Source organism: Lissotriton helveticus, chromosome 7 (genome assembly GCF_964261635.1).
Source record: "Lissotriton helveticus chromosome 7, aLisHel1.1, whole genome shotgun sequence".
Taxonomy (NCBI): Eukaryota; Metazoa; Chordata; class Amphibia; order Caudata; family Salamandridae; genus Lissotriton; species Lissotriton helveticus.
The window spans coordinates 1,114,417,570-1,114,433,344 of record NC_136068.1 but is presented as its reverse complement, the minus strand read 5'-3'; the positions used below and the strand labels follow the sequence as shown (position 1 = coordinate 1,114,433,344).

General features: G+C 47.1%; 1 protein-coding gene across 1 annotated transcript in view; it reads right to left on the bottom strand.

The window, feature by feature from the left end:
* Positions 1 to 431: 431 nt before the first annotated feature.
* CDC42EP4 (CDC42 effector protein 4) overlaps positions 432 to 15,775 on the bottom strand; it is a 66,930-nt gene continuing 51,586 nt past the window's right edge. The window contains exon 2 of the mRNA XM_078654264.1: positions 432 to 3,543. Within this exon, the coding sequence (XP_078510390.1) occupies positions 2,320 to 3,357 (1,038 nt within the window). The 5' untranslated portion in view covers positions 3,358 to 3,543 and the 3' untranslated portion in view covers positions 432 to 2,319. The remainder of the gene's footprint in view (positions 3,544 to 15,775) is intronic.

The window sequence follows — 15,775 nt, the reverse complement described above, 5'->3', positions numbered from 1 at the left end:
ATGAAAACTGTACACACAATATATATATATATATATATATATATATATTTATACATACATACACATGAAGGTTGCACAATGGGGTATGGCTGTACAATTCCATAGAGTGGTAAGACAAGGATTTCTGACAACCAAGGACCATTCTGCCTTCTGCTGTCCTGACAATGAGGACATATTTGATCTTGAGGTCAGTCGTTTGCTAAGCTTAGTACTAGGCATTTTTAAATATTAAACTGTTCAAATATTCACAATTGTATGTTCCATGCATACCTTTATGTAGACGTGTATTTATATCATTTTAAACATATACAAAGTACAGTTTTAATTTTGAACAGTTTTAAACTATTTAAAATGTGTAGTGTATAAAACTGTGCACGCTTAAACTAGATTTAAACGTACACTTATGGATAAGGCAGTAATCAGACAATGAGTTCATATTTTAAAATTTTTATTTGCACTCCATTTTAAAAATAAATCTGATTTAAGTGTTCTCTATTAAAATTTCATCTGGAGCACTGCTTTTAGGGGCAATTGGCACCAAGGCTGAGAGTGCCCTAGGTGACTGCTGAGAAAGAAATTGCGGCAGCCGCAGTCCAGAGAGCCAAGTTTGCATTATAAACACAGAGGCTGTATGGTTTGAACATTTCGCGAGGTTGGCATCAAATGAACCTAGTACACGATTGCAGATTTTCTGTACTTCATGGTGCAAGCGATTTATGTCACAATGTTGCAAATTGGCACCATTATACTTCAATGGTTTTCATATTGTTAAAGGCACTGTTACTGTAATTCAATGGGTTAGTCTACAACATTTGAAAAGCATCTCAGAAGATTTTATTGAACACATTTTGAGTTTAAAAGGTTTTGATACCAGGGTAATTTACAAAAATAATATTGGTAAATGTCTGGTCACAATCTATGGTTTTGACAGTTCATTTGGATTACCAACTTCGAAACACTGCTAATTGTGAAATGAAATCGCAAATTATGAAACATATTACAAAACCCTTTGTGCTTTATTTCGTTTCCAAATGCTTTTAAACTTGCCACCAGCTATAGATCATAATTACTCAGAATTATGTTTTTTTAACCTTTGGGAAAGGTGGCAATAAGAGGGGAAAAAAAAATATTTTGAAATGTATATTTTCAGTTAGATGATGTGATATAACAAATATGCAATTCTAGTATATTCCTTTCCAGAATATTGTTTAATGACTCATGTGACTTTTACAAACCATTCTATTATGGGTAGTGTCATTCGGACCGATCACTCCACCCAAAATGCTCCGCGCACATTTTCCTCTGATTTTTGACTATGTACATACTCCCGAGTTGTTATGCTATCTTAGGGTGAGGAAAAGCACTTTATAAACTCCCATCATAGTACAATGGCTTCTCGATGGAATTTTAGAACCATCAATTTTTACCCATTACACATCTTCCATTGTGTATATGGGGGACACATACAACAGTTTGTACAAGCTAATCTAAAATATATATATATATATATATATACACACATACATATATATTACACACACGTTTGCCAGGAAAAATATATGAATTTCTTTGGAAACAGGGCAGCAATGTTCTCTGTAATTTCGCTACATATACATATTTATATAAATACAAGTCTTGTTTTTCCCAGTTTGCAGAGTTCAGTCCCACATCTGGAGTGCAGTACTGGAGAACTTTCTCGAGAAGTTATCAGGCAGCCTTCCACAAACTCTGTCTGGAATTCAGTTTACAGAAAATAGGCAGGGTCAGCCGGATAAGGCCCCCCTATCCCCTTGTTAAGAGATGGTTATTCCGCTTGCATGTGGTAGAACCTATAGGGGAACCAAGCCAAAGGGGAACTTGAAGCACACAACAAAAAAAAGATGCTAAAAAAATGCACCAGTTAGTCTTGTCAAGAGCGGGTTTTGTTCCAGCATAAACCTTTGGCTGCCAGAAAGCTGCAAAACACATACAGGAATGGGTCAAGAATAATAAAAAATTAAGCTAAGCGGATACAAATGAAATAAAATATACATATACTAGACTGTATTTTGTTTCATCGTGTCCCTGTTCGCCCACGGCAGTGTCTCCCCTCTACCTGCTTCCAGTTTAAGCAGCAAATATTCTTTAAGATACACAAAAAATATCAAATAAGCAGAAAGTAATGTTCGAGTCTCAAGCATGGGCCTAAAACCACTGAATTCGTTGTTTCATCACCGGACAGAGGCATGTATCCAAGTTGGAAAGTACAGTGGGACCAAGAAAATAAAATCAATTAAAGAAAAATAGATATGTACACTAGAAAAAAAGTTCTTTTTTTCTTTAAACTCTAATTTCATCATCTTCTTCGTCCATAAAAGAGAGATCTTTCTCCATACGTTTTACTGGTGCCCTTTTGGTGACGTTGTTGTCCCTCCGAACTGGCGCATCCCAATGCCGGTCATCAGGGGCCCCTGAAGTGCGGCTGGATACAGAACTGCTGTCCCTAGTCATGTGACTGCCAATGCTGTGGCCAGGCCCGGGGCTGTAGGCGGAGCCCCTACTGCGATCCACAAATGCAGGGTGCTCCTCCCTGGGCTTTCCAACCAGGCTCTGATGTTGGGGCACCACAGTGGAAGTAGTGCAGAACCTTCCCTTGGAATCAATGCCGTCATGGTTGTCGTCATCACAGTGCAAGTCCAGGTCATCTAGATCCCACTCGCTCTTATCCATTATGCCCAAGATGTCACCGAGCATAGAAGGTCCAAGGTCAACATGGAAGGACATGATGGATTCAGCATGCTTCATGCCATAGCTGCTTTTAGGAATAGTCACAGGCAAGTCTGTAGGCTCCCCAAATTCCCGCTCTTGTCGGATGGGGTCTGGGGTACGACTGGCTGCATGCGCTGATGCCCCATTGGATTGCTTCTCGTGCCCAGATGCCCCATTGGATTGCTTTTCCTCCACAATCTTCTTGACTGGGCTCGAAGACAAACTTTTGGGCATTTTGCTCTTTCCCTTCTCAGCATCCTTCTCATTGAGTTGGGGCAGCGATACAGCATTCTTGACGAAGAGAGCAGAGTCCCTCAGGGAGCCTAGCATATCGCGTCGGTCACTGCGGGTCACAGACTGCGAACGCTTGCTGCTGCTACGAAACTTGCGCGAGAGCAGGCCGGGCTTGGGGTCTGGTTCCTCAGGCTCTGCATCGTCCCCTTTGCTGCTCAGGAAAGAGGTGTCCCCAAAGGCATCACCTGCCCTCCCCACATGCATGGTGTGGCGGAAGTCTCCCAGTGGGGCACTGATCATCTCGGCTGTCAGGTCGACGCGAGACCGGCGCTTGGTACTGGCCGAATTGGCCACTAGTTGCTTCAGGATCGGCATTTTGGGTTGGCTGTATTTTTTAGCTCAGTCTTAGAAAAGGAAGTTTGAAGGTGTGAAACAGCCAGAAATTCTTGAAATATTTTGTAATATCACACCAGTTAAGATCCCAAGACTAGCAGATCATGCACCTCTGGTCATCACCATTTCCAGATGTTTCTGACCGCAGAAGTCTAATTTTTTTCAGGCCTGGAAGGAAGAGAAAAATAGACGTTTAGAGACAGGTTCAATGTACCTCAAGGCAAGTTATTCATCTAAAAAAAACAAGTAATAGGCACACAGAGGGAAAAAAACATAACACTTTTGAGAATATATATACAGAAATGAAAATGTAGCTTTTCAGCTGAAGCTACGGTAACACCTGCTTTTGGCTGCTATATGCCATGAATATAAAATTTTACCTAGCATGTGATATATCGCGTGCCATTACAATGCGGTTGTTACAATGACTGCGTTGTTACATCGCATACTACAGCGCAAGTCGTTATAATGACTTGCTGTAGGGGGTGCTGGATGTTGGAATAGTACAATTTACTATTCCAACTCAAGTCTGTACAACAGTAGGGACGGTGTTGGAGTTTTAATCCAACACCTTCTGCCCCCTACAGCAAGTCATTATAACGACTTGCGTTGTAACTGCATGCGATGTAAAGGATGTCTCCCATACGCCGTCTACCAAATAGGTTCAAGTTTATGTTGAGTGTTATGTACGTATTGCTCACATGGACATTCTCGAAGCTCGCTGGTATATTCCTTCCTCTCACATCAGTGGCTTTCTAGATTCCAATGGGGTCTCATCTATTCCACAAACACCACCTCACACACTTCAAGGGCTTTCACGTATTCCACCGCACTAAAAGGCAACCAAAAATTATTCTCCCATCAGCAACTCAAACCACCATGGAGCCTTACTCACTTCCCAGCACTGACTTACAACCAATGAACTATCGTGTATGGTCAAAGATCGCGTTATTTCCCTCCAATGCGTCAAATGAATCTCGTTTATATGCTCCAACCCCAGCACTTAGCTCAGCACCCTAACTCCATGTCGCCCACAAACCCAAACAAAGGCATCCGGCTTATTTGCCCAATCCTCCCACCATCTACAAACCAAGCTTTCTGGGTTTACCTTGACCTCCCACTGTCATCTTAACGGCAGCCTATGCGTAGCGGATGCCTACCTAGCACGGTTTTAGAAAGCCTGCTGTGAATCGTGCATTCTCTGCACCGGCCACGCTCCACTGGAATAAGCATCCCATCAACATCAAAAGATGCTGTAAGAAAGCATTAACGATCTGCGTTTCCTTAAATCACACTCATCTCATGCAGTCCCACCTCCTCTACTTCCAGTGTCAAGAGGCCTCACTTTAGCAGATGTACAGGACATCATGAACATAGAACCCTCACCTCCCATGGTCCAGAGTGCCCCCACGAGGAGTACATCCTAGGCGCTGGTGAAAACCCACATTCCTAGCCTGTTGCTACTCTGATATAAAAATACAACACAAATACAAAAATGTCCACACATTTTCGGTCAATCGCCTCAAATATTCTCACTTTCACCTCACGCCCCACTGCTTGGCCCACGCCCTGTGGTTCCCTTTGAAGGCACTCCGAGCCCTTTAACATGTTTGCTCATTGGGGCCTCACTCGTTCCACACACTGCCCCTTCCAGGTTCTTGCATAAAGGCTGGACGGGTCACTCGCTGCTGAAACAAACATGCGGGGATCTGAAGGTTGTGAGCCATCCGTCCATCTGACACCAGGAAATTCAACAGTATTCAATTTGGAAATAGAAACATCTTTTCTTTACAGAGCTCACAGAGGGACTGAGTGTGCCGTGACGTGCTACAGAAAAAAAGGTAACATTACTTACTTAGAAGCCTCAAATCTTTAACAAGCAAAAGCTGATCACTCGAGCTTTAAAAAGAAGTGCTTTCGGCTGAGCGCTGACTAACACGTGATCCCAAAGAGACACGACTCGGAGTTGAGCTAGATTCACTCACTGCATTGAAAGCTCGAACTAATCAAGTGGCAGCACGCAGATCAATCCTACAAGAGTCATATCCTGCTCTCGTCACTCAAATCTCCTCTTTACAGCTCACAATGCTGTGAAAATGGGTGATTTCCGAATGATTCCCTAAAAATCCCCTGAATGGATTTACGCCTTTAAGTGAGAGAGGTGGAAAGAGAATAGGATTGGATTACAGGGCGGCCGCAGGCTGGTGAACCACGGCCCAGGGCTGAACCTTTCAATCTGCTTTGCTTTTAATATTTCTTCAGTGTATGACGTGGTAATTATGGCTGGGGGAGAGGCCCGACTAACCTGGGCGAACGTCAGACTCACAGAGAAAACACACCTCAGCGGGCTCCGTGGTACACTTCGGAGCAGCCCTGTACTTAACAAACGTTCTCCTTCATTCAATCTTGATAGGAAGAGGCATTTCATAGTGCCAAGGGCGGATTCAATGCACTTCCGTCATGGAAGCTCACTAGTCAACATCTAGTGCACCACAACCCCGCCCTCAAATATTAGCCGTCCCCTAGTGCAGTGGAAGGCCCCACGCATCTCAGTAACACCGTGCAGTGCGCATCCTCTGCGTGCAGGGAGCGGGGCGCTGTACATCAGCTCTGAGAAGCAATCAATGCGCCTCGCTCCCAACAGGAAAGAGCGTCATGTACTAGAAGCGTCACTTAACTGCAATGAACCTCAGCTGGGACATGGCGCATGCGTGACAACACAGTGAAGTGTCACAACCTAACTCCGTGCATGCAGACACCAAGACTATAGTGGAAGGCTACTAGGCACCTCCAATGCCCCTCAGCCATGACATGCAGAGTGCCACGTCACAGCAGAGGGAACAAACACAATTTAACTCCATTCATGCAGACACCGTGAGTGTAGTGGAAGGCTCCAAGGCACCTCCAATGCACCTCAGCCAGGCATGCGGACACCGAGAGTGTAGTGGAAGGCTGCTAGGCACCTCCAATGCCCCTCAGCCATGACATGTAGACACCGTGAGTGTAGTGGAAGGCTCCTCGGCACCTCGGCCAGGCATGCAGACACCGCGAGTGTAGTGGAAGGCTCCTAGGCGCCTCCAATGCACCTCAATCAGGCATGCAGACACCGTGAGTGTAGTGGAAGGCTCCTCGGCAAATTCAATGCACCTCAGCCAGGCATGCAGACACTGAGTGTAGTGGAAGGCTCCTCTGCACCTCAGTCAGGCATGCAGAAACTGAGTGTAGTGGAAGGCTCCTCTGCACCTCAGTCAGGCATGCAGACACCGTGAGTGTAGTGGAAGGCTCCTCGGCAAATCCAATGCACCTCAGCCAGATATGCAGACACCGTGAGTGTAGTGGAAGGCTCCTCGGCAAATCCAATGCACCTCAGCCAGACATGCAGACACAGCGAGTGTAGTGGAAGGCTCCTAGACGCCTCCAATGCACCTCAGCCAGACATGCAGACACAGCGAGTGTAGTGGAATGCTCCTAGGCACCTCCAATGCACCTCAGTCAGGCATGCAGACACCGTGAGTGCAGTGGAAGGCTCCTTGGCACCTCCAATATCTCAGCCAGGCAGGCAGTGTACCCTGTCACAGAATAATGACCTACCACAACCAATCTGCGCAAATGCACCTCAAATGGAACAAGCAGGATTAATTCTTATGCCTTCAGTTCGTAGTGGGCTGCAAATCCAGATTTAGCTGCAGGGTGAAGCGTTCCAAATCAGGTGCCAAGTGCACCCCAAGGGTTTTTGGCGGCATGATTATTGCCAAGTAAACCCAGACCAAATATCGCACAATTTGCACACCTTATAGCAGGTTAAACCTGAATTAGTGCAAGTTTCCCAGTTACAAGGATAAATGTGTAACTGATGGAAAAACTATACACCTGGTAAATACTATATTCAGTGACTCAGTTATTTGCTAAGTTCCCAATTTGCACCCAGGATTGCCGCCTTCTCTAATGTTGTGTAACAGATACATATAAAGCATGTGTTCAACCAAGGTTTCTTGGCGCTTGACTGGTGATACTACCAGAAGATGAGACCTGAGCCTTTGTATATTAGCAGAGGCCTGTGTATAATACATAACTCCCACGCGCCTCCAGGGTACCTCCATCATGACCTACCGCGTGCAGTGCAGTGAATTACCACGGCACTTAACAGTAGCCCACTGCGGTGGGCCTTTATCGTTCACAATGATAACTACCATTGTGGCCTTCGATCACTCAAGATGGGTTTGGACGTGGAAAGGGCCCTGGGGGTGGGTAGGCCCATATTCAGATAATCCAGCGGAGAGCCCGGACATGTGCAACCCTTCAGACAACCACTGGAATTATGTTTTAGCGCATAATGAAAGCTCTGACAATGCTGCGACTTGATGGCACTGGTAATGCCAGGATTACAGTGCTGGCCAGTCATTAATAAAATATATTGCATTCTGGTCGTTCTAGCCTTGCTTAACTTCAACTGTATGAACAGAACTAAAGTACCAATTTACAACTTTCTCGTAAAGTTGAGGCCAGGAATGGAAACCGCAAACCAACCTGGTAGAGGGTTTTTGCATTCCTTGAACAGTGGTGGACAAATCGGGATGCATTTTTCATCTCAGGAGTGGCTGTAATCCAGTGCCAGTCCAAGCCAGGTGCAGCCATCTCCCAGCCACCATAGGAGTATTAGCTCGCAACTAGACTGCCTCCATTTTGATTTAAAAATCCTTTTTGCTCAGTCTCTTAGTTGAGTTTTCTATCAAGATTAGGAGTGCGACTTGTGGGTTTACTGTCTCGCGGGTCCATATCGAGGAGTGAAGGACAAGCAGCGAACGCCAAAAATCCAGCCCATACCCGTTCTTAAGCCCATGACCTGCTGAAGGCTGTTGATACAAGGGCAGTGCGTTTCAAACAGAAAAAATAAAGAAAAAAAGGTGAACTGGGCCACAGCAGAGGACGCACTAACCTTTCTTCTGGCCCACTCTCAAGTAGTCAGGCGCGGTGCCTCCTCGGAGCCAGGATTCGTGCCCCCATCCCCGACCCAGGCTCCTAGAAACGGGGCTGCTTGGCGAACCGCTGCTCCGTTACCCGGAGCCAGAACCCTAATGAGCGCCAAGGAGGGGGCGCTGCGCCATGGAGCCGAGGAGCCTCTGGTAACAGGACGTCAAAATACTTTTTCGGGTCAGAGCGGATGCTATTGGCAGCTTCGTTGCGCCTTTGCCTTCTTGGCAGCAGCAGAAAGGAGCATTGTGCGTAGGAGAAAGGCCTGCTCCAAGCGCTGACCCCCTACTGTCATCACCACAACACTGCGCCCATTTTATCCCAAGCTAAACACTCGGAGAGGCGCAGTGACCGGGTCTTTGAAGGCCTCTCTCCCAATGAAAACAAGTTTTCTCTCCGAGTCAGCACGAGCAGGAAGACGAGCAGCGCGCCTCCCAGCTGGCCTCTCGCATCAGCATCCAGAGCTGCCCTGCGCGGTGTGTCACTGGGAAACGGAGACGCGACCAAGGCACGGATGGACTGTAAGGGACGTGCACCTAAAACGTTGAACACAAGGGCTACATTTAAAATAATAAGAAATAGAAACCTCCCCTGCCACGCAGTGCGCCAGAAGTCTATAATGAAAGTACTATTTAACTGTAGTAAATCATCAAGTTATAGCCTTATTTGGACCAATGGATGATTTATTCCCAAGACTATACTCAGCAGTGGGATCTTCAAAAACGAAGCGGTCATTTACGGTTCTCAAGCTACTGAATAAGACTCTGAAGCATATAAATCACTACACAGGCGAGCACAGTAGTGCACTCGCGTGCTGTAGCAACTCATACCCTTGGTGAGACACGGATTGTAGAATGGAAAATGTTTTCTTCTGTGAAGAGGACTAAAACGGCTGGGAGTCTTGAAACAAACACTAATGTCTATGAGGCAACGCAGCATTATGAAGGGTACCTTCTGAGCCAAAATTGTCAAGTGCACAAGACCAAAAAAATGTCAGAGGGAATGGAGGACTTTTTTTTACACATTAAGAGTTTTGCACTCGGTGTTGGTGGAGCATGCCTGGAACCAAGAGGTGCAGGTAAACGATAGATGGAATTGAGGATTAAGGGAAGATATACACATGAAGTGTCTCTCTGTGATCTTATATTTTATATAGGTACAAGTTTACGAACGATAAAGATAATAATGGAGATAGTACTATAAAAAGCACGTCAATATAGGAATAGAGATCCATGTGCCTAGAGCAAACAAATATGAAGCCCTTATGAGACGGAATGTAATCAAATGACCTGAACGTGAACCTTAATGGATGAACGATGCACACCAATTGGGTTGCGGTTTAACAAGTGAATTTAGCAATCAGAGGATCTCTTGGTGAGCCGTTAAAATTCCGAGGAGTTGAAGGGACAAATTTCAATTTGAAAACAGAAAACATGTAGTAGTGAGCCACGTCATTTTCTGTTAGGAGGGGGAAAGGGTTTTAATACGCAGAAACATTGCTTTTTGATAGTGATGGATTTCATAATAAAAGACTAAAAGATATGCTCTAACTGTAGATATTGGAGAAACTGGAGCATAATCAACAATTCACGACTTAATATTCTGGCGTGTATGTAAAAAAAAAAAATCACATCCCACATCAACCTGGTCTCGTAGCACACTTTGTCCTAAACAACTGTCTTTTTAATCAGTATATCTACGATAAGTGATGTAGGTAGATCATTTCTAAAAGGAATTTGGAATTTCATTGTATCAAAACAAATATCGGTTACATATTTTTAAACACAGAAGGGTTATTTGTAATACACAGTGGGCAAACATCCAAGTAAAGGAAAGATTTACTTTGTGTAGGGTCTTTTTAGAACTGGGGGTGGAGGGGGGGTATTTTTGTTAAGAGGCCTTCCTGTTCTGGCCTTGGACACTGCTGGCAGAGGAAATGTTCTCCAATTGCACTCCACAGAAACTAAAGCTGGAATAATAATATGCGCATGAAAGAAAGAAAAAACAAGCATTGGAAATGCAATAGGTCTCGCAATAGAATAGTTAGACATTTTTCTTTTTGCAAATGGAAGAGTGGCGTTGCGTGGATGAGTAGCGTTGGGTGGATGAGTGGCGTTGCGTGGATGAGTGGCGTGTGTGAGTGGCATTGCGTGTGTGAGTGGCGTTGCGTATGTGAGTGGCGTTGCGTATGTGAGTGGCGTAGCGTGTGTGAGTGGCGTAGCGTGTGTGAGTGGCGTAGCGTGTGTGAGTGGCGTAGCGTGTGTGAGTGGCGTTGCGTGTGTGAGTGGCGTTGCGTGTGTGAGTGGCGTTGCGTGTGTGAGTGGCGTTGCGTGGATGAGTGGCGTGTGTGAGTGGCGTTGCGTGTGTGAGTGGCGTTGCATATGTGAGTGGCGTAGCGTGTGTGAGTGGCGTTGCGTGTGTGAGTGGCGTTGCGTGTGTGAGTGGCGTTGCGTGTGTGAGTGGCGTTGCGTGTGTGAGTGACGTTGCGTGTGTGAGTGGTGTTGGAATGCAATAAGTATCGCATTAGAAAAGTTGTAGTTATTGGTCTTGTAAATGACATAATTTTTTTTTTTTGCGATGTTAAAATTGCTATATTGATGGCTTTGTCATTTACAATGCCAATAGTTATAACTTTTGCAAATGTGACACCTATAGCATTTGGAATGCAACATGTTTAGTATTTACGTGACTTATATGGCAGCTCTGGTCGTTATGCTACATCTCTAGATAGTTTTATCTTCCGCAAATGTGACACCTATTGTAACACAATATGTGTTGTGAGGGTGAGTGAGGGTGAGGGGATGAGGGTGAGGGGTTGAGGGTGAGGGGTTGAGGGTGAGGGGTTGAGGGTGAGTGAGGGTGAGGCGTTGAGGGTGAGGCGTTGAGGGTGAGTGAGGGTGAGGCTGAGGTGTTGAGGGTGAGTGAGGGTGAGGAGTTGAGGGTGAGTGAGGGTGAGTGAGTGTGAGGGGTTGTGGGTGAGTGAGGGTGAGGATGAGTGAGGGTGAGGGGTTGAGGGTGAGTGAGGGTGAGGGTGAGGCTGAGGGGTTGAGGGTAAGTGAGGGTGAGTGAAGGTGAGGCTGAGGGGTTGAGGGTAAGTGAGGGTGAGTGAGGGTGAGTGAGGGGTTGAGGGTGAACGGGTGGGTGAGGGTGAGGTGTTGAGGGTGAGTGAGGGTGAGGGTGAGGCTGAGGGGTTGAGGGTAAGTGAGGGTGAGTGAGGGTGAGGGGTTGAGAGTGAGGGTGAGGCATTGAGGGTGAGTGAGGGTGAGTGAGGGTGAGTGAGGGTGAGTGAGGGTGAGGCTGAGTGAGGGTGAGTGAGGGTGAGGGGTTGAGGGTGAGTGAGGGTGAGGGGTTGAGGGTGAGTGAGGATGAGGGGTTGAGGGTGAGTGAGGATGAGGGGTTGAGGGTGAGTGAGGGTGAGGGGTTGAGGGTGAGGGTGATTGAGGGTAAGGGGTTGAGGCTGGGTGAGGGTGAGGGTGAGGGGTTGAGGGTGAGTGAGGGTGAGGCTGAGTGAGGGTGAGGGGTTGAGGGTGAGTGAGGGTGAGGGGTTGAGGGTGAGTGAGGGTGAGGGGTTGAGGGTGAGTGAGGATGAGGGGTTGAGGGTGAGTGAGGATGAGGGGTTGAGGGTGAGTGAGGATGAGGGGTTGAGGGTGGGTGAGGGGTTGAGGGTGAGTGAGGGTGAGGGTGATTGAGGGTAAGGGGGTGAGGTGTTGAGGGTGAGTGTGGGTGAGGGTGAGTGAGGGTGAGTGAGGGTGAGTGAGGGTGAGTGAGGGTGAGTGAGGGTGAGTGAGGGTGAGTGGGGGTGAGTGGGGGTGAGTGGGGGTGAGTGGGGGTGAGTGGGGGTGAGTGGGGGTGAGTGGGGGTGAGTGAGTGTGAGTGTGAGTGAGGGTGAGTGAGGGTGAGTGAGGGTGAGTGAGGGTGGGTGAGGCTGAGGGGATGAGGGTGAGTGAGGGTGAGGGGTTGAGGGAGGGTGAGGGTGAGTGAGGGTGAGGTGTTGAGGGTGAGTGAGGGTGAGGAGTTGAGGGTGAGTGAGGGTGAGGGTGAGGCTGAGGGGTTGAGGGTAAGTGAGGGTGAGTGAGGGTGAGGTAGAGGGGTTGAGGGTAAGTGAGGGTGAGTGAGAGTGAGGGTGAGTGAGGGGTTGAGGGTGAACGGTTGAGGGTGAGTGAGGGTGAGGGTGAGGTGTTGAGGGTGAGTGAGGGTGAGGGGTTGAGAGTGAGTGAGGTTGAGGCGTTGAGGGTGAGTGAGGGTGAGTGAGGGTGAGTGAGGGTGAGTGAGGGTGAGTGAGGGTGAGTGAGGGTGAGTGAGGGTGAGTGAGGGTGAGTGAGGGTGAGGGTGAGTGAGGGTGAGTGATTGCGAGTAGCAAAAAAATCGTATGGAGCCAGGGGCGTAGCGCAGGCTCCTGCAGGGGGAGGCTGGGACAGGCTGGGGTACCCCTTGAACTCAATTTCTACGACTATCCCTGAGTTGTGAGAAACTGGTGAGGGGGGGGGGATTCGGAAGGACGGGGTGACATCATGTAGATTTACACCATGGCATCGTGCTCCACAGCAAGCGAACGTCTCCCACAAACGGCAACATAGCGCGGCACAAAAACTCGGACTCTTTCCCCTGAGGGAAACGCGCACAGGCCTGCAGAACGGCTTATTTCCACCCTGTCAGAAATGGCACCTCAGCATGTGCCTTCCCTCGTCACTGAACAGGGCATATTGAACAGGGTCGAGGGCTTGAGGGCTGGCAGCTCGTCCTGTTCTCTTCCGTGAATGTCTAGCTGATTTGTCTTGCCAATAAATTATTATTTAACCGGGAGATGGAAACGTGCAGAGAAATGGATAGAGAGTGAGCGGAGACAAATGGAGGCGGGGGCTGGGGAGAGCGAGGGTAGGGAAACAGACAATAGGAAAAAGTAGAAAGAGGAAACATGCAGCAATGGAGAGAACACATCAGAAGAGCAGCTGTAAAATGGGATTGCGAGAGGGAAAATGAAAGGACATGTGGGACAGAGGAGAAGAGCACGAGGTGACCCAACAGGAGTAGATGGGTACTGGGGAGACATGACAGAAGTTAGAGATTAAATAGGTGCGACGGGGGTAAGAGGGCTGAGATATAGGGGTGCTTAGAGCGACGGAGATGCAGGGAAGGAGAGTGACGGTCACAGAAGGGGAGAGGTGTATAGAGATGGCGGGAGGCGGACGAGGAAAATGGTTAGAGAAGGAAAGATGAAGGAAGCACGAGGGAGAAAAGGAAGACGTAAGAGGGTGAAAATGCGTAGAAAACAGAAAAGATTAATAGGTGGGGGAGAGGGCTAGCGAGGGGAGAGCAACAGAATAGACGATCGTGATTAGAGGGTGAAAGGAAGAGAGATGAGAGATTGTGGGACGGAGGTGAAGAGAGAGATATTCGTATAACGTGTAAGAGGAGATAGCTGGAGTGATAGATGAATTGAGATGAGGATGAGGGACATCGAGAGGTAGGCGATTAAATGGAAACGTATTGAAAGGAGATGGGCAGTTGGAGGAAATTAACAAACAAGACGGAGGGCATTGCTGTGGGGAGGGGGTGGAGGAGAAATGCACACGGCGGGCAGGGGAGGGGGCGGAGCGGGGAGAGCGGCATGTGGGTGTGAAGAAGCCGGGGCCTTTGAAGTGAAGCTAAGCTTCACTTCAAAAGGTGTCGGGAGGAATGCGGCTGAGGGAACAGACGGCGATTGCGGCTGAGGGAACTGATGTGCACGCGCTTTTAAGCTCAATGCACATGCGCATTGAGCTTAAAAGTCACGGGCACTGCAAGGAATCGCCACGATTCCTTGCTTCTTAGTTAAAGGTTGTTTAAGCCGCAATAGGCTCGCAAGCTCGATGCGCATCGACAGGCGAGACCTAAAAACTGGCACACAGCCCATTCAGATACTTTGGGATTTAGACAAGGTCTCTGGCAAATTATTTAGCATTGGATTTAGAAAGAAGAGCTCTTTTCGACAGAGTATAAACCAAGAATGTGAAAAATTTTAGCTTCTAGAATGAAGGGGGAAAAAAATCAGGCCGAGAAGAGAAAGCTCAGTGGGTGGGATATTAAATTCAGTAGACACAACACAATTAAATGACAGGAAAAGGCAGGCCTCTGGAACAATCATTGTAGCAAATTAAGAGCACATGCCCCCTGCATAGCATGGAGCATGGAGGCAGGAGCGCTTAGCTCTACGTGGCTTTAAAGAAACTGTACAGGACTTTGAAAAGTCAAAGAAAGATGATTAATTTGCAAAGCTTCAAGATGACAGTACTAAAAAAAATGAGGGTCTCGTTTATTTTCATTAACTTCTGCGCTCTTGGAAAAGTTGCAAAAAACAAATGCATCATCATTTGTATTTGCTAAAAGAAAATAATGATCAGATGGTCTGGTGAGATGAACATGTCTGTACTAGACATCGTAACACACACAATATGAAAACGAAGGTACATAATATTTGATATAATTCAGGGGACCAGTCTAGAAAAGCAACCTCCAAAGACCTCTTTGGGAAGCACAAGTGGGGGAAGGTGCACCTTCGTTCCCCCTACTCAAAGAACAGCCATTTCATTCCAAGCCATGACTGCAGATGCTTGAAGGAAATCTGTGTGTCCCCTTGTTCAGAAATGAAAGGCAAAGAAGCCAGGGCAAACAAGCCATGACAATACTCGATGGATGAGAATTCGACATGATGGAAGCCACCCTAGAAGCAAACCCAGGGGTAACAGAGTAGCAGCAGTGCAACAAAGCACCCTTAAGTAGGGCAAGACACTGTTAATGGACTAGGAAAGCAAAGGACAATATTGGGAATACTGGGGTATTTGGAGGCCCTACGAGGGGTACTAATGAGTAGATTGAAGGACCGCCGAAACACTAGTCCCACAAGTAACAAAAACAAGCAAAGGAGTCCAACAGTGTAATTTTGCAGGCTAGATTAGCACGGAAAGAGGCGAGTCAGTTATTTAAAAAGGCAGCTGAATCGGCACTTCAGCCTTGGTGGTCTTGACTGGTGAAGCAGCGGTGTGGCAGCCTTTTAAAGTGGCCACCTTGACTCGCGCCTGCACATATATAACAGGGCTGTGCATTTATGTGGTCAGAAAACGAAGGGCTGGGGGTGCACCAGGGAGACAGCTGAAAAACGCATACGCTCTCGTGGAGGGTTGAAATAAAGAAAATTAAAAGTGGCTAAAAAGTGAGAAGTTGAAGGACACAAGTAATTAGTCCATGCTCCAAGGGAGCGATAAACTCTTGAAGAGGAGGTAAAGTCCACACAAGCTTACAAATAACAAGCAAACAAGCAAATGAGTGGTATTGAAACGAACCAATGGTAAACAATGAATGTGCTGCAAGTTTTCTGTTACGGAGATTGTTTCTAGCAACAGACAGCGCACGTGCAGTCTAGGAGGCGAGAACTAAAAAGCAGTGTCTGCCA